This window comes from Mangifera indica, chromosome 11 (genome assembly GCF_011075055.1).
Source record: "Mangifera indica cultivar Alphonso chromosome 11, CATAS_Mindica_2.1, whole genome shotgun sequence".
NCBI lineage: Eukaryota > Viridiplantae > Streptophyta > Magnoliopsida > Sapindales > Anacardiaceae > Mangifera > Mangifera indica.
Window position 1 is genome coordinate 12,839,966 of NC_058147.1, and position 19,982 is coordinate 12,859,947.

General features: G+C 30.5%; 2 protein-coding genes across 2 annotated transcripts; both read right to left on the reverse strand.

Annotated features, from left to right (window-relative positions):
- Positions 1-411: 411 nt before the first annotated feature.
- On the reverse strand, positions 412-3,496 carry LOC123229571 (putative 12-oxophytodienoate reductase 11). The gene is made up of 5 exons (XM_044655480.1): positions 3,263-3,496; positions 2,523-2,663; positions 2,301-2,431; positions 1,306-1,482; positions 412-1,173 (listed from the first exon to the last, which is right to left on the reverse strand). Exons 1-5 carry the CDS (start codon positions 3,331-3,333, stop codon positions 581-583), a joined length of 1,113 nt encoding a protein of 370 aa, XP_044511415.1. The 5' UTR covers positions 3,334-3,496; the 3' UTR covers positions 412-580.
- A 3,893-nt stretch (positions 3,497-7,389) lies between these two features.
- On the reverse strand, positions 7,390-8,925 carry LOC123228643 (protein phosphatase 1 regulatory inhibitor subunit PPP1R7 homolog). Its single transcript, XM_044654096.1, has 4 exons — positions 8,800-8,925; positions 8,645-8,710; positions 8,217-8,291; positions 7,390-7,769 (listed from the first exon to the last, which is right to left on the reverse strand). Exons 2-4 carry the CDS (start codon positions 8,682-8,684, stop codon positions 7,543-7,545), a joined length of 342 nt encoding a protein of 113 aa, XP_044510031.1. The 5' UTR covers positions 8,685-8,710; positions 8,800-8,925; the 3' UTR covers positions 7,390-7,542.
- Positions 8,926-19,982: the final 11,057 nt, after the last annotated feature.

Consider the following 19,982-nt stretch of genomic DNA (forward strand, 5'->3'; position numbering starts at 1 on the left):
CAAGTGAATTCTAAAGAGGGTGTAAAATGCAAAACATTAAAGTTAGAATATGTACTGATGATATAAATTGAAACTGCACATCGTGGACAGGGTTAGAAGATCTCCACAGTTTTTTTTAGCTGGTTGAGTTGGTGGCTGGTTTAGAAAATACAGGTTTTTGCTTTTGTTTAAGCTGTGACAATGAGATGAATGTGAGTGTTACAGAGTAAAAGAAGGGTAAAGAGTGATGCTTTTTGCAAATGTCTTATGACATTCTGAGTACCTGGCTCGGTTTCAGCTACCTAAATCACCTCCAGTCAGGCCAAAAGGGTAATGCGAGACCCCGTTACCAGGAAATTCGATATGCCAGTACCTGAAAATTTTAATTGGATTGAAGATAGAATCGAAAATTTTGAATTGAACTCTATATAATTGTATGATATCAAAGCAGAATTATTACTATTATCTATTACCCGAACAGGGTAGTTTTCTACACAGACAGACGACAGAGTGGGAAAAAATCACATTCCGGTAAAAGAAAATACAACGGAAATAAAATAGAAACCACACTAATTGTAAAAACAAGTTTTAACTTGAAGGTCTAAGGAGTAGTTTCTAGAAATGGATAATCTGTGTAACCGATAACAGGATCATCTATATAAAATGTATCTCTATTGTATGGGTTTAGAGGGGCATTGAGTTCAAATCTCTTTGGTAAATCAGGATTTGATAAGAACCAACGACCATAAACAACAAGATCTGCACGACCTTCTGCTATAGCCTTGATTCCATCTTCCCTTTCATATCCACCTACAATGAGGAAAGTACCGTTGAAAGCCTTTCTCATGGCCAATAAACTGTGATGACTTTCATGTTTTTCTTCAGCTGTCTTCATTCTGGGTTCAACCATGTGACAGTAAAGAATATTATACTTATTCAAGGACTCTGCCATATAGAGACCTAATGCTTCTGGATTTGAGTCCCCTGCTTGGGCATAGTCTGCAAAGGGAGATAGCCTTATACCAACTCTCTCTGGTCCAATCTCATTAGCAACAGCTTCAACTATTTCTAGAGCAAACCGACAACGGTTCTCAAGGGATCCACCATATTGGTCTGTCCGATCATTCACTTGATCCTTCAAAAACTGGTCAATCAGGTAACCATGAGCACCATGAATCTCAACTCCATCAAAACCTATACAACATATACACAACATTAGCAACCTGATTCATAGAATTTCTGTTTATTTGGTTGCAGACAAGCAGTAATCTAAAAATTAAAATCACTCCCCACAATTTAAGTTTTGACTTTAGACAAAGTATTTACCAGCTTCAATAGCATTCCTTGCAGCAACCCTGAAATCATTCACAATTTGTGGGATTTCATCTGTCCTTAGCCGCCTTGGAGGTGTGAACTGTGAAACATCAACACCGTTTGCTCGAATTTGAGGCAACAAAGGCCTGTCTGTACTGGAGATTGGAGCCTGACCATTTGGCTGAAAACCTGTATAGACATGAGAAAGGGAGAACTAATAAAGATCATATGAAAACCAGCATTACTTTTCTATGAGATCAAGAGCGTAAACATGGAACAAAACATTAAAAACTGAAATGCTAAGAACTTAGTCTTTTCAACTCGCTTGCTGGCCCTGTGTTTTGCATCACATAACTTACAGCAACTCAATTATGTAACCTCACTGCAAGCTGATTGTATACACACAAATATCTTCAACTTAACAACAAACTAAATTGTAGATCAATATAACACAAAAAAGAACATTAATCTTTTCTTTCACTCAAATATAAGATTTCTGTGATCAAACATGAAAAAAATAAATAAATAAAGGTTGAGCACAATCCTATATTTATTTATCACAATTTGCAACTTAATTACAGGTTCTTTTAGTCCAGTTCACAAAAATGATAAGAAAGAAGGGGTTATGTAATACCCAACTTTCTGACTAAAGCGACTACATGACTAAGTACTGAAATAAACCCTGCCTTACATGGTATACTAATTTATGTACGCAGATATTCACAAGGAAAGGCTTAAAAGTAAATAACTAGGCAAAAGTGACAGGGCAACGTGTTATAGTTATAAGGAATGAAATGCTTCAGGGAGTTGAACATAATGCACATAATGTTCAATATATATACACTACAAAAGACAGTGAACACCAGGACGCATAATTGTAGAGAAGGTTCTAGCAAAACTTGATTCATCCAATATGAATGTATGCAACGGAAAACATTAAAGAGTCGCACTAATAACCCATAATGATTCAATCGTTACAATATAAAGAAGTCAAAGACAGAACACACCTCTATTTGAAACCCTCCCCACATGCCAAATCTGACAAAAGAAGATCCCGCCTTTAGCATGAACAGCATCTACAATCGGTTTCCATGCTTCAACTTGCTCCTTTGTCCATATACCAGGTGTATTTGGATACCTAAACAATCAAAGAAACAATAGATCTTATCAAATTCCAATCTCAAATGCTGTTACCCTTTCAATGTAATTCATGTATAAGACAAAACTACCCTTGAGCGGTGTCGGAAACACCAGTGGCTTCAGCGATGAGAAGACCACCTTTGGTTGTTCTCTGAGAGTAATACAAGATGGCATGAGGCTGAGGAACATTGCCGTAAGACCTCTGTCTAGTCAATGGCGCCAAAACAACTCTGGAACATACATGCAAAATCAACCACAAACTTTAACTAGACCAATAAATAAACTGCAGTCTCTCACCCAAACAAATTCATAAATTTGCTTAACAGCTCTCGAACAAACCACTTCCCTTACCAATCTTGCAAACAACTAACCGAATATAACATTCATAAAAGATCAGTTCTCCAGGAGATGCATCTATACATAGAGAAAAGTGGCACCTCAGCTGATGAATCAGCCTGTGCAACTGTAGAAATGGAAATAATTATGCCATAAACAAAAGTTTCTGTTCACATGCCGAGTGAAAACAATGAATTTTTACTTGTGAAATAATTTATTTAAAAAAATATTTCAAGGCAACCAAAAGACTTAATCACATTTTCTCAGTTTCGTGCCCTTTCTCCGCAACAACCAAACACTCCTAAAATACAAATTAATTGAAGAGACAAAACAGGGATTTTCCAAAATCACAATTCTTCACTATAACAAACAAAACAGAAGCCTACCCATTACTCAGAACATCAAGTTACTTCCAACCCATAAAAAAAAAACCATCAGAAATCAAGTGAAAAGTGGTCCAATCTCTAAGATTCCAAACTCAGAAAATGCCTACCTGTGAAAAAGATCGAAAGGACCCATCTTGTAGGGGGTGAGAAGAGGAATTCGTGGAGTTTCTTCAGACATGTTTGAGCTTCCCGTTTTACAAAAACAAGTTCGGAGTTGTTGAAATTGCGGAAAGGAGTAATGTGAAGGAGAGTATTTATAGAGTGATGGGAGGCCATCAAATATGAAGAGAAATTTGCTTCGGAAAGTCGTGGGTTTTGCAAGAATTAAGATGACATAATGAATTACGTGGGTGTCAACTACTTTCCCACTGCGGCGAACTTATTTCATTATGGTAATTAAAAGAGAAGCTTTTAGTTCCAAATTATAATATATTTGATATCAACAAATAAAAGAAAATTAAATTAAATACCTATTTTATCTTTTTATTAAGTAAAAATATGTATTTTTTTATTCTTAATTAAAAATATTTTAAATATTTTTTAAAATATCAAAACTATCTTTCATTACATCTATATAAATCTTTTCAATCTTATTCTTATTATATACATTTTTTATATTATTCAAATATTTATTCTTGTAAATATTTAAAGGTTAAATGAAAATTCAAAAATTTCAATACATTTTTAATTTGGATGGAGTTAGGTCAAATTAACTTAAATATTTAAAGATTAGGTTAAAGCTAAAAATGTCAATATACGTTTAATTTAGATTAAATTAAAGTTAAAAATTGTTAATAAAAAATTTGTATTAATGTAATATGAATATGTCTTGATGACACAAGCTATCACGCATAGTATATATACGAAAGAGATTTTCATAATTTATTAATTTTGCAGTTGCTATATAATAATAGCTAATTCCAATATGAAATTTATACAACAAAGAGTTGTTTTCATAAATAATAATAATAATATAATTTGTTGGCATTTCTTTTTGGTAGGGAAAACGACCCCACCTGAAAAACGAGATGTAATCGGGGAAATAATAATAATAATATAATCATGAATCAGCCAAGAAATCGCGGAAAGTACAGAGGCTACGCTGGAAATTTCGTGCAGTGTCTGACGTCAGCCATTACGTTTTATGTTCTCAGACGAAAAGGGATAATATGGACAATCTATCAGTAATCCTAGAAAAGTTGAAACAGGTAGGAGGTTGAGAACGGAAATAAAAATGTCATATCCAATGAAAGAGGAATATTCATGCATTAACAATTTTACTATAATTAATTTTAAAAAAATCATGGTTTATTAAAAGAATGAATGTATATATAAAATAAAGTAATTTATATTATTACATTCTTAGATAAATAATAAATATAATTTTATACATAAATAATTTTATATTATCATATTTTTTAATATTATTTTATCTCTAATTTAAAATTATCTAATTATATTATAATAAATTATTATTTATATATAAAATTATACTTATTATAACTATATATCATTTTATTGTTTACTTATTTGTCTTTAATTAAAAATTATAACGCTAAAAAAAATAATAAGGACTTAAAATACTTTAAGTAGACTATTTATGACTTTAGGACAAAAGGCCTATTCCCACCCAAGGTTTAATCTATTTACAAAATTATACTCGTTAATTTAAAAAATCTAAATACCTATTTATCAACGATTACTATTCAAAAAAATATATTAGTTAAAAAGTATAAATATCATTTAATCAATAATATTAAAAAAAATTAAATTTTACTCAATTTCCCTATTTTAGTCTTGAAAATATACAATTTACCATCAGCTTAGTTTTTAAAATTTACATTTCCCCCTACTAGAGTTTTATGTTTTTACTTATTAAAAGTGTCTCCTTTTCTTTTACAAAATTACAGTTACACCCATACAACTACATTTTCTCTTTTTGATGACTATTCTTCCCGATGTTCACTTTGGCGCTGTAATATTCATCTTGCAAGCATCCTTTCCCTCCTTGGTGATGATTTTAACATGTCTATACTTGATTTCCTACAACAAAAAGAGTAAGACATCTATCGCTTCTCGCTCATTTTAGGAGAGTATTTAGTAGTGTTGGTTATCATTCTAAGAGTTTTGTTGTATCTTGAAAGTGATTTGTCATATCCCTGTAACACCATATAACTAATAGGAGTAAATATCACCTTAAAGAAAGTGATCTACACACCTCAAATGGGTGTATTTTAAAATGTTTGAATGATATCAAATTGAAAATAAATTAAATAATTAAAGAAAATTATATATTAAATAAATAAGATTTATATAGGAAATTTGAAAACTTGTAGAGTATGGTGTCTTATAATTTATGACATTAATTAATTAATTAATTAATTTAACGGTATAATTTATAATGACATAATAGTGTTAGGGGCTGATGATTTAAATAAGGACAGAGCAACAAACACTAATCATTAACACCTGCCTTTGTAGACTTTTGGGCATAAGATAAGGATGTTTGAATATCAATTAGGTATTTTGTTGTTGAACTTGAATATTATAAAATAACAGTCTAAGCCAAAGCTGTTCTTTGGGTAATTATTTATGACAAATTGCATTATAAATAAAGTTCAGATGCGATTGTCGATTAACCCCTAATACATTTGAATTCCAGTCCAATCCAATCCGAAAGGATTTTGATATGGGCCAATGACACCTCAATAAAATCATATTTTGCTTGCAACAAATTCCTTAATCCAGAAGTTAACAAGTTGGAGCGTTTTGATGGCACATACTTCACTTGTTGGAAAGATTAAATTATCTTTCTTCTCACTGAATTAAGTGTCTACTATGTGTAGGACTCTAGCAATAACTTTTCCAACAACAAAAAGAAAAATTATTATTTCTATGTAAACCAAGGCATTTTATGAAAGTTGCCGGTTCAAAAAAAGGCCTAAAACCGAATAAAATACTACTAATAACAAAGTCAATATAGTTGAAAAAGAACCATATGAAATTGTGGCCATGGTTACTGAATTACACATGGCCACACCATCAAAGTCTGATGATTAGTGGTATAACTTTGGTGCAACAATTCATGTATGCAATGATAGAAATCAATTTAAGAATTAAGAAATTGCAACCAGAGATGAAAATGTACTAATGGGGAATCATAATATTACAAAGGTGCATGGAAAAGGAATGATTGAACTTTACTTTACATCCGGTAAGAAATTGATTCTCACAAATGTACTTGAAAAATTGGATGAAGAGAATAGATACAAAACAAACATGCATGTCAAGAGAGAAAGAATTAAAGCACACATTTGCAAAAGAAAGAAAGGATAAGCATTTTACCAACTCTTTTGCCTTTTATATGGATATAGGATGATGGAATAAGTCTCCTACTTATAAGACTTCTAAAAAACGTCCACCACCAAGCCTTTCCAAGCCTTGGCCAAATATTGTAGAATGAAGGGAGAGAGTTTGCAACTTTAGTGAGAGAGTTTTGCTTTTAAAAATGGCCAAATATAGTAGAGAGTTTGTCTTATAATGGTGGTTAGTTGTAGTTTTTTAAAATTCTACTTTTAGCCCACCAAAATGTTGATTTGAAGATTTGTCATACATACATATATCTAATATATTTTAGCCACATTAATTCCATCTCAATAACACTTTAACTTTTAAGATGTCATTTTTGTACCCATATAACATTTTATATGATTCTTATTATCCTTCGAAAGATGCTAGCCAATCGTAGATAATTAATTCTCTTTTTTGTAAGCTTGGTTGATTGGTGTGACCTTTTAGATTTACTATGGTATAATCGTGAGTCCCTTTTCAGACCATTTGGAAGTGTATCTGAAAATTTAATAACTATGATAAACATCTAGCGATGTGACATAGCTCATAAACCATGATAGAGAAATACTCCATCAAACTTAATATCACCAATCGTACATTTGTGTGGGTAATATCCTTCCATTGGCCAATTCAAATCGATTTCGGACTAATGGATCATCAAAGTCCTAATTTTGATTATTCACAAATCATCGATTTAAATATTTGAAATACATCATTATGAAAATCCGTCGTATGACTTATATTATACTTCAATCAGAGATTTTGATTTCCAATGTTTATCGATGTTTGCTCTAAAACTCAGATTTAGGTCTAATAAGTGGATATTTAGAATCCAATACTTTTTGAGTCAACATATCCCATGTTGATCATCATTCATCTCCATATACAAATAACACATAATCAATATGGTTTCTCATATAGAATATGGTTAACCCCATATTTATACACTATATGAATCACGCGTATCTAATCGGGTCCAACCATGATGTCTTCACTCAAAGGATTACTTCATATATTAGTATGATTATATGATAAGTCATTGACTACGATTTAATGACCAGACTGTAATTATATCAAAGATGTTATCAATCATAAACTGGAGAGAAAAGTGAGAAGCAAGTTTACCTCGAAGATGAATAACTCCTTTTAGTCTATTACTAGACAGATAAAGAAATTTTAATGACAATAGATTAGCAAGAGATGATAAGGCGGCATTATTGAGCTTGTTTTCACTTAAATCCAAAATCTCCAAGCTGTTGAAATCTGCAATTTGTCAAAAATAAGACAAGCCATATTGTAGTCTCTCCCATTCGGTCAACTAATTAAGCTGATTATTCAAAGAATTTTCCTAATATTGCTCAAATAAATGTGAATTTACAATTTATTTAACATAGCTATAACACCTATCACATCTTTAATCGTGAATTGGTTTAAAAAAAAAATTAATTATAAAGATGACTACCGGATGAACTCTAATTCAATACTCACATAACTAATTTATTGGAAAAACTAAAGAATAAAAAATAATTTCCTGTTCAAATATAAGTCGTTTAGTAATTAAACAAACTCATTATTATACTATGAAAATAGAAAGGTAATTATAAGCTTTTAATTTCTGATTGAAGCAAGTAAAAAAAAAAAAAAATCTTTTTGCTAGATATTAACAATAAGATGAACCGCAAAAATGAAATCATATTTGTGTCTTCTTACCATTGGACAGCACAATTTTGTCGATCTCATTTCTGGACATGTACAACTCCTCCGATTTGCTCAAATTATGTAATCCTATGAAGAGTTTAAATGGACCATTAATTTAGTTCTCATATATCTACAAATTAACATGGGAGAAGCATCTTCAAAAATTTCGTTATATGCACTAGCATTAATTATAAATTAGATTAAATAAAACTAGATAATTATAAATTAGATTAAATAAAGCTGAACTTAAAAAAGGTAAACAAATATATATATATATATACACACACACACACTCTTGTGTCGTCTTACCATTGGACACCACAAATACTGACATAACTAATTTATTGAAAAAATAATTTCCTGATGAAATATAATTCGTTTAGTAATTAAACAAACTCACGATTATAATTTCCGGATGAAACACACTGATATGATCTTACCATTGGACAACACAAATTTGTCAATCTCATTTCCGGACATATCCAACTTGGTCAAATAATTTAATCCTGAGAAGAGTTTAAACGGAGTAAAAGGAATTAGACCCATTAATTTAGTTCTCATAAATCTGCAAATTAGTTGGAAGAAGCAAACTTACCTTGAAGATCAATGGCTCCTTTCAGTATATTACTTCCTAATATAAGAGTTTTTAATGATGACAGCTTAGCAACAGATGATAAAATGCTATTATTGAGGAAGTTATAACTTAAATCCAGAAATTCCAAGTTATTGAAATCTGAAAATAGTCAAACAATTTCATTAGAAAAAAAAAGAAACATTTCTTATAGCAGTTGGTTATCTTGAATATAATACGAGATGTAAGCTTAATTACCTTGAAAGTTGACAGATCCATGTAGTTGGCTATTAATGAAGAAGTTGTAGCCTAAACTGAGAGGCCTCAAGTTATTCAACCCTGATCGCCTTTCGAAACCTGCATATATAAATTAAAATTTAGTCTTCTAGGAGAAAAAAAACTCGCAGCTTATTGAACATTTTTGTAGACTCCTTTATTTTTTTGTTTCTACCAACATATATAACTTATTAAATTTATCAGCCATGAATGATTCTCACCTTCATTTTTAACAAATCCGGCTATATTATTCGAACTTAAGTCAAGAGACTCTAGTTGTTGGAAGGGAGAGAACAGAGAAAGGTTTAGATACCACTTTTCTAACTCCCAACCTTATAATTTCACTCTATTTATATAAGAAGCAGCTCACTCTCTTTGACTTCATAGAACCATTTTTTTCCAAAAGAAAAGAGAGAATTTTTTTTTTCTGCCAAATTAAATCCGTTAATTAAAATATGAAAAGGTTCCACCATATTATTTTCTAAGTGATGAGTTCACACACTAAGTAATTGCCGGGATTTCCAATATGTATCTATACTAATTAATTAGAGAAAATAACTATTTTCCATCCTAACTATATCAAAATTGCAAGTTTCCAGCTTTAATGTTGAAAAACAATAAATTTTTACTTTTTATCTAATTTTTTTCATCAACTTTAATAGTAAATATTTAAGTAATTTTATTTATTAAATTTTAACAATTAATTGTAATTTAAAAAATCTTGCATCTTCCATCCAATTCTCTCTCTCTTCTTTCTTTATAACCACTAGTATTGAGTGTTAAGGTGAAATTTTCACTAGAGATAGCAATTCTAACTACTAGGCTCACTTGTAAGAAATTGGTTAAAAGTACTTACCTTTTATCTATACAACTACTAATAATCAAAATGTAACACCCCTCTTCGGAAACATATCCCTAGTGATAATTATTCTGAAGTGACATGTTATATGTAAATAAATGTTTAATTTAAAAACACTCATTTAATGTGTATAAATAAGTAACATCATATATTTATTGATATTAAATAAGTATGTCAAAAGGTGTTCCAAAAGTGAATTTAGCAAATAAAAATAAATTAAAGGTTCGGTGCTCTCTCTTTCTGTTAAAGAGACAAATTGATGAAAACGATTCATGAGAAGATGAAGACAAATGGACTTCCATAGTGTAACACCCACAGGTAAGCCCAAGGGCATTTTAATCGTTTTCCCTAGTTTGAAATTTGGTGATTAATAATTTTTAGAGGTATACGCTAGTGTATGAAAGCACACATGGTTGTGTATGATCAGCAGAAAGTTAAACTTTTGGATTAGATTGTAATCACGGTGAAATAAGAAGTTGTTCTAGTTATGTAACTTGATACATGACCATGTATGACCTATACACGCCTATGTATTGCGTGTTGGATTTAAAATAAAAATGTGATAACCCTTATTCTCTCACATTATCATTCATAGCCATGAAAAGCAAAGAGTCTGAGAGAGAGAAGGAGTAATTTCGTCACTGGAGGAATCATCATCAATCATCGAAATCACTATAACCACGCAAAAGAAGTTTTTTCACCATAATTGAAGTAAGTGATGCAACTTCCCTTGTTTGATCATGAAATTTTAGAGTTTTACTATTACACACATGATTTAGGGTTGTTTAGATATAACAATGATGATCTATATGATATGTTTGATTTAATATGCAATTATAATGAGCCATATGCTTGATTTGATGAAATTAGAGTTTACATACATATGAGCAGTAATGTGTGCATATGTTCTTGCATGTGTGTGATGGATTTTAGTGGATTAGGTGCGGAAAAGACTATTTGATTTATGTGTATACATCCAAGAATCATATTGGCATGATTATGGTATGAAAGTTATGTGTTTTGGCTTGATAATGCAATAATGCCTAGAAGTGATAGTATATAAGTTGTAATGCATGTTTTCTAATCCGTATACCTATTTAGCGCTCTTTAGAGATATGGCCAGAACTGGTTGGTACGGTTATAGTGCTTGTGTTATGTCTGTGTACTATAAAAACCCTTAGGATGTGATTTGTAGATTGTGACACATGATTATGTATGGCTTCATACACGCTCATGTGTCATTCCAAAAATTTTGCAAGTTTGAGATTCTCACACACATTTTGAGGGAAGACATGTACAATCGTGTGGTATGGGACACACACTTATGTATGACTTTCCAAAAGTGGAGACGTGTGTGGCTAAAGACACTTGGATCATTGTGCACGAGAGTGTATCTAAGAGATCTCCTTATGAGTACTTGCTCTATGCATGACCGTGTGTTAAATGACACACGTCCCATATATATGGGTTAGGAGGCACAAAGGTATGGGTGGAAAAGCACATGACCGTGCACTCTTAAAGAAAGACCAAAGATGATTATACCCCTAGGTTAAGTGCATAGAAGACAAGAACTAAGCAAGAATAATAATGAACAACTAGAGAATGAAAAGTTCAAGAAACACTTAATCCAAGTGCTCGACTATGTGGTCGATGGCACAAGTTTAAACTGAGTCAAATCCAAGTCAAAATTCAACAACCTTTAGGCTATTGTCACACATTAGATAGTCACCAGCTATATGCATAAGTAACGAGAGTCGTGAAGGCAAATAAAGCTAGATACCCATGAGATGTATCATGCACTCTGCACCAAGGTGTACAACCACCCAATTTAGTTCAGGTGTGCATGGTAAGAATGTGACTTTTAGATATTCTTAACATGATTAACGGGATGCACCACATGTGTACCCCAGGTAGCGGTCATCTTTGGATGATTAGTCAATAGTGCTAATCAACGTTTGTGGTAAAGGAATAAGCTGCTTTCAGAAATTTCTTTGTGTGATCAGAGTGTTCCAATTGGTTAGCCCAATAAGCCATTCGACATGTGCATAAGACATGATAGTGGCTTTCACTAGGGCATCAAATATGACAATTCCAACATAGGTCTTCTCAATTTTCATGAATGATCCATATGTAGGGCACCAAGGTGTCTTAGTGTGACCACATTCGATTTACAGATGAAATGCAAGTTTTAACATCGGTTTATTCTTATTAGTTTTGGGTGTCGAAAAGTCACCATTTTCTAAGTTTTACTCAAGTGTTTCCTTTTGTTTGTTTTATAGGTAGAGGTGAGTAATGGGATAGACGGGGGATCTAACGGTCTAACAAGTAGCTATGTGAAGGAGCGGGGTGCTTGTGGCATTTCATTTTTATCAAACATATAACTATCATTATTATTATTATTATTTTCAAACACAGTGAATACTTATGATTTATACAATTATTTTATATTAGAGATTTTCATATATTTATTATTTAATGAGTTTTGATTAATAAAATAATTATTTTTCTTACATCACCTTTTACACATTTTATGATCATGATCACGCATTAATGGTTTTAAATAGTTTAATCATGCATATCTCTTTAGGTCACATTCTTAAAAGGGGTATGTATCTGAAGAAAGATATTACATATGGCCTTAGAGTTGACAAAGATAGACGATGGCGACCATCGTCAAATGAAGCATGGGTCAATGAAGCACACAACCCATGCTTCAATTTGATGAATCTTCGGCTGCTATTCTTCAAGGAGAGCACTAGGAGGGGGAGAGAGCGCTAGATAAGAAGATGGGTAGGAGGTCGAAGTCGGTCGATGATGGAGAAGGTCTTTGGAGAAGGGGGAAATAAACCCTATGGAGGAAAACTGAACTTTTCAAAATTTAGGGTTGAGGGAAAATAGTTAATTTTTAAAATTTTAGATGAGAAAGGAGATGAAATTTTGTTTTTTTAATATTAAATATTAAATAATAATTATATCTTTTAAACTAACTGATTTTATTAATTTTAATAGTTAATAAGTAGGTATTTAGATTTTCTAAATTTAGCACATCGAAATTTGGTAATGCACTAAACCTTGGGTGGGAATAAGTTTTTTGGCCTAGTGGATTGCAGTAGAAACTTCTCCTTTTCTTTTTCTTTTTTTCTCACTCATATAGTCTTACATCTTCTCTCTGAACATGTCTGAGTTGTGATCAAATTGCATAGAAAAAAAAAAAACAAATTCTGAATTTATGATGAATTTCATCTAATTTTGTTGAACTCAAATTAGCTCCATAAATTTCATAGTGAGTTCTTATTTGTAAAATAAATTTCTTCTTTAATTATAGATTTAATATTTAGTTTAGATAACTTACTCACAATGTACAGAAAAAATTTACGATTAGTAGAGAGATAAATTTGGAGGGAAGAAACAATAGAAAAATAATAATTACAGTATAGAATAATAAAATAATAACAAAATTATTTTGTTTATTAAATGTTTGTGCCAAAGTAACCATTCCCTATTTATAGAAATTAATTTCCTAATTTCAAAATAAGGCTTTTGGAAAAATTCAATTTTTTTCTTCTTGATTTTATTTTCAACAATAAGGGATATTAAAGGATCTATTTTGTCCATCCATATCAATCTATGTTAACTTAATATTCAAGCTATATCAATTTTGCAAATCAATTTTAATGAGTAGGGACTTTTGTTTGTATCAACAACCATTGACTTGACTCTTGACTTTAGAAAATGCAATGGTTAATTAGTTTCTATAAGCAAACACTGACTTCTTGTGGAACCATGACTTGTCTTTCGTTAAAATCAAGAGATATTTTCTTGAAACTGTTATGTATGGCGAATTTTTCCAACACGTGAGAGACTTTGGCTCAAAAGTTAATGTGAACAAATTAGACACCTTAGAAATTAATTTTAAAAAATAGCTTCTTTTTTAAAAAAGGGCGGCAATAATTTATGTAAATATCTCCCTCTCTCTCTTCATTTAAAAAAATATATATAGATAGATTGATGCACTTTTAAGCGTTTTATCTTTCTTTCAATTTTTTTTTTGAATTATATACTGTTTATAACACGTTAGTAGCACCATCAGTCAAGTATATTTTAATATTTATTACTTTTTAATTAAGTTATTATTTTATTTATATATTACAAATATAGATATTTCAGTTATGATATTATCTTGTTTGCAAAATACAAACTATAAATATTTTAACTTCTACTATTCTTCTATTTAATTTTTTATTTATAATTATATCTTATTTGTAATTCAAAGTTCACAAAATCATGAATCTGAACCAAAAGTTCTAAATATTACTTGAATATATATTTATATTATAGTAATCATATTTGATTTGTAGCTTGAAGTTTACAAAATAGTGAGAATATATATATATAGGCCCAAAGTCTCAAGTTTCATCAAAGTATTTATTTTATAATAACTATATCACATTTGCAACTTAAAATTTGCATAAATAATGAAAAATATAGACTTGAAGTCAAAATATAATCAGAATATATATTATAACATTCTGAGTACTAATTATAAAACCAAAAGTTTTGTAAATATAGAATAATATATAAACTTGAAGTTACAAAAATTAACTCCAATATTTCTCTTATAAAATCAATTGTTTTATAAATATGAAATAATATTTAAACCTAAAGTTTCAAATATTAACTTATATATATTGTCTACGAAACTAAAAGTTTTATAAATATGATAATATTTGAATCTGAAGTTTCTAAAATTGGATGGATAATATTAAATAAGTTTTTACACAATTCTCCACCTATAATATATAAACCTTGAAAAATTTATTAAATAAAAGGTCCCATAAGGACAAATAGAAGGCTACAATTTTTTTGGCGTCACATCCCCGAAGGACTACAAGTCGAATATGTGGATATAATCCATTAGATTTATAGAGAAATTTGAACATCAAATTCAATAATAATCTTAATAGCTCTGTAATTTAGTATAATTTACAATGTTTAAAATTTTTCCTTGATTGAGATAATGTGGAAGAGAAAATATCCTTCACCTTTTATTTTTTTTATAATAATATGCTCCTCTAGTAGCAATATCGGGAAAAGAAAATCTAAATTGATATTTTCTAATTAATAAAAAACCATCAAACTCGCCCCACAAGTTTTGCATCTTTTCTTGAAGTAAACATAACTACCAAAAGTAGTTATCATGGGTATGAGTAAGATCATGGATAAAATAATTTTTGATCCAAAGATGATTATAATAGAAAATCTCAGTCGTACCACTAGAAATGGACTAAGACCAGAACGAAATTAAGAATAATATAGAGTAAACCACAAAATAATAGACGTGGTTATAAATGTTATTAGTTGTGTACCTGTAGTACACACAAACATTGGGTGGACTTATGTTAAGCATTCATAAGAACTAAATTTATTAATGATTTAAATCCTATTGATCTAATGAATATTAATATTTCAAAAATTTTTTCAAGAATAAAATATGGGTCACTTGAATAGTGATATGAATGCCCAAGTTTTTTATAATTAAAATTCATCATATATAATTATTTTGGAGTCATGAATATTATTTTGTAAACTATTATTATGTTCTCCTTCCATTCAATATTTTGTGGGCATTATGGCTAATGTAATTTTTAAATGAAAGAATATAGACTCCAAAATTGAAGCATTGACTTTAAAAGTTAATGATGGAGACATGTGTTTAGTAGATAGTGCAACAACGCACAAAATTCTTAAGGAAAAGAAATTTTCTTAACTTTAGCACCAATTGAAGCTAAAATAAATACTATATCAAGATCAATAAATTTGATTGAAGACTCCTGAAGAGTGATAATTTTGTTAAAAAATGGGATTAAATTAAGCATCAATGATACATTATATTCAAGTAGATCCAGAAGAAATCTACTTAATTTAAAGATGTAAGAGATAATGGTTATCATATAGAAACCATAAGAAAATGGTGCAAACTTCATCTATATAGCTGGTAATACCTTTAGAAGAAGGGTTATACTAGAAAAATTGTCTGTTTTAACATCTAGATTGTATTATACAATCATAAAGGCAATTAAAACCTACGTAATATCGAACCAGAAGTTTTCTAATCTAAAAGTCTTTATGCTTTGGTCACCTAGGATCTACAGTGTTGAATAAAATTATTAAAATTTGCATGGACATACATTAAATAATCATAAATTTTATTGTCCAGTGAAAAATTCTGCACCGCTTGTGCAGAAGGCAATTGGTAATTAGACTATCTCCCTTCAAAATTAGAATTAAATCTCTATCATTCCTACAAAGGATTCAATGGGACATATGTGGACTCATTCATCCACCAAGTGGGTCATTTTGTTATTTTATTATCTTAATTGATGTATTTACACAATGATCTCATGTTTATTTATTGCCAACTTGAAATATTGTCTTCGTGTCGCAAATTATTTGATCAAGTCAACATGACTAGATAGTGTTGGAGAATTTACATCCAAGATATTTAACGATTATTGCATGTCTATAGGGATTAATATTAAACATCCAGTCCTACATGTCTATACTCAGAATGGATCAGTTGAATCTCTCATCAAACGACTTCAGATAATTTCATGCAGTTTATCACTAAAAACTCAGTTACCAACTTCTATGTGGGGACATGTCATATTACATGCTGCAATGTTAATTCATTTATGACCTTCTTCTTTTCATCAATATTCTTCCCTATAATTAGTTCTTGGTCACTAACCTAATATATCTTATTTGAGGATATTTGGTTGCGTTATATATGTCTCTATTGCATCTCCTCAACACACAAAAATGGGACCTTAATGTCGTTTGAGAATATATGTTGGATATAATTCACCATTCATTATTGGATATTTAGAACCATTGACAAGTTGATCTTTTTACTACATGATTTGTAAATTATCCCTTTGATGAGACAATATATCACCTTTAAGGGAAAAGAAAATGTCTCTTGAAGTTAGACATGAACTCACTTGGTATGCACTTACCATGTCTTATCTAAATCCTCGCACATCTCAAAGTGAAACTGAAGTGCAGAGGATAGTGTGCTTACAAATTATTCTCAACCCAATGTCTGATGCATTTGTAGATACGAAAAAAGTGATAAGATCATATGTATTAGCTACCAATACACTAGTAAGAATTAATATGACTGTTGAACAGTCCATTCAAATTGTGACTGATCAATCTATTGCATGTTGGAAACATGATTGACCTATTAGATCGAAGGACATTGTTCCTCGAAAAAGAAAGATAAATAATCAAACAAATATCAATCATGATGATCCTAAAATGAATCAAAAATTCATACTCTATAATGTTCCTCCAGAAGAGGTTATAGTCTTTGAAGAGACTCAAGCCTCTAAAATGGCACAAACCCTGAAGTAGTACAAAATACTGAAGAATAAAAAAATGATAATACTAAAATATCTTTAAATTATGCTTATACATAAAAGATGTGGAACCATGAAACGGTTAACATTGATGATATATTCTCATTTGCAATAACTAGTAAAATTATAAATGATGATGATTTTGAACCATGTACAATGACTGAGTATAGACAAAGACATGATTGGCCTAAATGAGAAGAAACAATTTGAGCAAAATTAGCTTCTCTAGCAAAACTTCAAGTTTTTAGGTCTGTAGTTCCAATAGCTAAGGACATACAACCAATTAGATATAAATAGGTATTTATGAGAAAAATAAGATTGCTAGATATAAAGCCAGACTTATAGCCTAAAACTTTTCCCAAAGGCCAGGTATACACTTTAACAAAACATATACACCTATGATGGATATAATCACATTCAACTATTTAATTAGTTTAATAGTCTCTGAAGGATTGGAGATGTCTCTAATGGACATAGTTACTGCTTTTTGTACGAAAACATGGATATTGAAATTTATATGAAACTCTTTGAAGGATATAAATTGTCTAAAGTAAAAAAGGTCAATTCAAGAGGTATGTACTCAATTAAATTAAAAAAATAATTATACGGATTAAAACAATATGAAAAAATGTGGTACAATCACCTTAGTGAATATTTAAAAAAAAAGGTTGAATGACCCTATATACTTATGTGTCTTTATTAAAAGGTTATAATCAGGATGTGCCAATATAACAATTTATGTTAATGACATGAATTTAATTAGGACTCCTGAAAAGCTTTGAAAAACTATTGAATATTTGAAAAGAAAATTTGAGATAAGGATTTAGGGAAAACAAAATAGTTATCTATCAATCAACACAATTCAAATAAAATACTTATATATTAATTAGCGTTTATTAAAAAAATGTTAAGACGCTTTAATATGGATAAAACTTATCCTTTGAGCACCTTAATAGTTGTTCGGTCTTTCGATCTGAAAAAATATGAAAAAGGACCCATTTTGCCCTAAATAAGAAAATAAAAAGAGACTCAATCCTAAAGTACCGTATCTTAATACCAATGAAGTCTTATTATATTTGGCCCAATACACTAGATCGGATATATCTTTCACAGCCAATTTATTAGCCTAATTTAGCTCTGCACCAACCTGTTACCACTAGAGCATAATCAAATAAATACTTCGTTACCTACCTATGTGGGACTAGAGATTTCAGATTATTCTATTTTGTCAAATCCCCTAAAAATCCTAGTTTGGTTGGATATATAGATGCTGGTTATCTTTTTGACCCTCATAAGGCCTACTCGCATACGGGATATGTTTTTACTTATAATGACACAGCGATGTCTTGGTGCTCCACCAAATAAACTTTGGTTGCAATATCTTCAAATCATTCAAAGATTCTAGCTCTTTATGAAGCCAGCCAAGAATGCATATGGTATGGTCTATTATCCATCATATCTAGAATACTTGCAGTCTCCCTTCTATAACAAACATTCCTTCCATATTATATGAAGATAATACAACAGGTATTGCCCAAATTAAAGGTGGATACATCAAAGGAAACAAAACCAAACATATCTCTCCAAAGTTCTTTTATATTCATGAGCTCCAATGAAGCAAAAAAATTGATATCAAACAAATATTATCTAGTGAGAATCTTGTAGATTTGTTCACCAAGACATTACCAACATCAACATTTGAAAAGTTAGTGTATAACATCGGTATGCGGTGATTCAACAAGCAATTAAATTAATCTCACTACAAAGAAGGGGAGCATTTATCAAGGGGAGCAAATTTTTGAAGTTTATCACTTTTTTTCCCTTTATTAGGTTTAGTAAGATTTTTAATGAGATAGTTTAAGCATGTCAAATCTTACTTTACGGAATAGTAAATAATTATATTCCTTTACTTTGGTTTTATCTCATTGGTTTTTTCATTAGCAAGGTTAATATAATTATTTATAATTAGTGGAAATTCAAAGGGAAGTGTTATGTATAGTGAATTTTTCCACCATGTGAGAGACTTTGGCCAAAATGTTAATGTGAAAATAGCCATTTTCTTGAATAAAATGGCGACAATAATTTGTATAAATACCCTTCCCCCCCCCCCCCCCCCCCCCCCCCGGTGCATTTCCATCAAACAATACAATAACACACAAACTCAATTCTGGAAATTATTGTTCATTTGGCACAGTAGCAATTTTTCTTTCAATTTTAACCAATCAAATGACCTCCAAATCATGCAAATTATATATCATTGTAAAAGGCATTCAAAGAGCTTTCTAATGGTATATAATATCAATCACAACTTAATCAACAAGACATTCAAAACTAGCTTCAAAGTTTGCTGGCAAAAATTGGAAATTGCAAAATCATACACTGTGAACAGTATCTGAGGCATACAACACACATTCACATCTTCACACTTTAGATTTCAAGGGTAACAAGAAAATTAATCAAGGCATAAAGGAAAGTTCCACCAAACTTGGGATCTTCCACCACCAATTCTTCCTTCAAGATGAATTGGATAAAAGAACAAACAAAGAAAAACTACAAAGCTTTGCTTGAAATTTTCACTATCAAAGGAGTCTAAATTTTTCAAGTGAAAAAGCTACACTTATATACAAGAGGAAGTGGCGGCAAAATGAGCA

Bases quoted from the DNA above. Each gene is read 5' to 3' on its own strand.
- LOC123228643 (XM_044654096.1), bottom strand. From the start codon at position 8,684: ATGTCCGGAAATGAGATTGACAAATTTGTGTTGTCCAATG. The intron at 8,292-8,644 runs GTAAGATCATAT...AACTCTTCATAG, and splicing joins CAAATTTGTGTTGTCCAATG to GATTACATAATTTGAGCAAA. The intron at 7,770-8,216 runs GTAAGAAGACAC...GACAAATTGCAG, and splicing joins CAAAATTGTGCTGTCCAATG to ATTTCAACAGCTTGGAGATT.
- LOC123229571 (XM_044655480.1), bottom strand. From the start codon at position 3,333: ATGTCTGAAGAAACTCCACGAATTCCTCTTCTCACCCCCTACAAGATG. The intron at 2,664-3,262 runs GTAGGCATTTTC...TGTATGTTCCAG, and splicing joins CCTTTCGATCTTTTTCACAG to AGTTGTTTTGGCGCCATTGA. The intron at 1,174-1,305 runs GTAAATACTTTG...TATGTTGTATAG, and splicing joins AAGGAATGCTATTGAAGCTG to GTTTTGATGGAGTTGAGATT.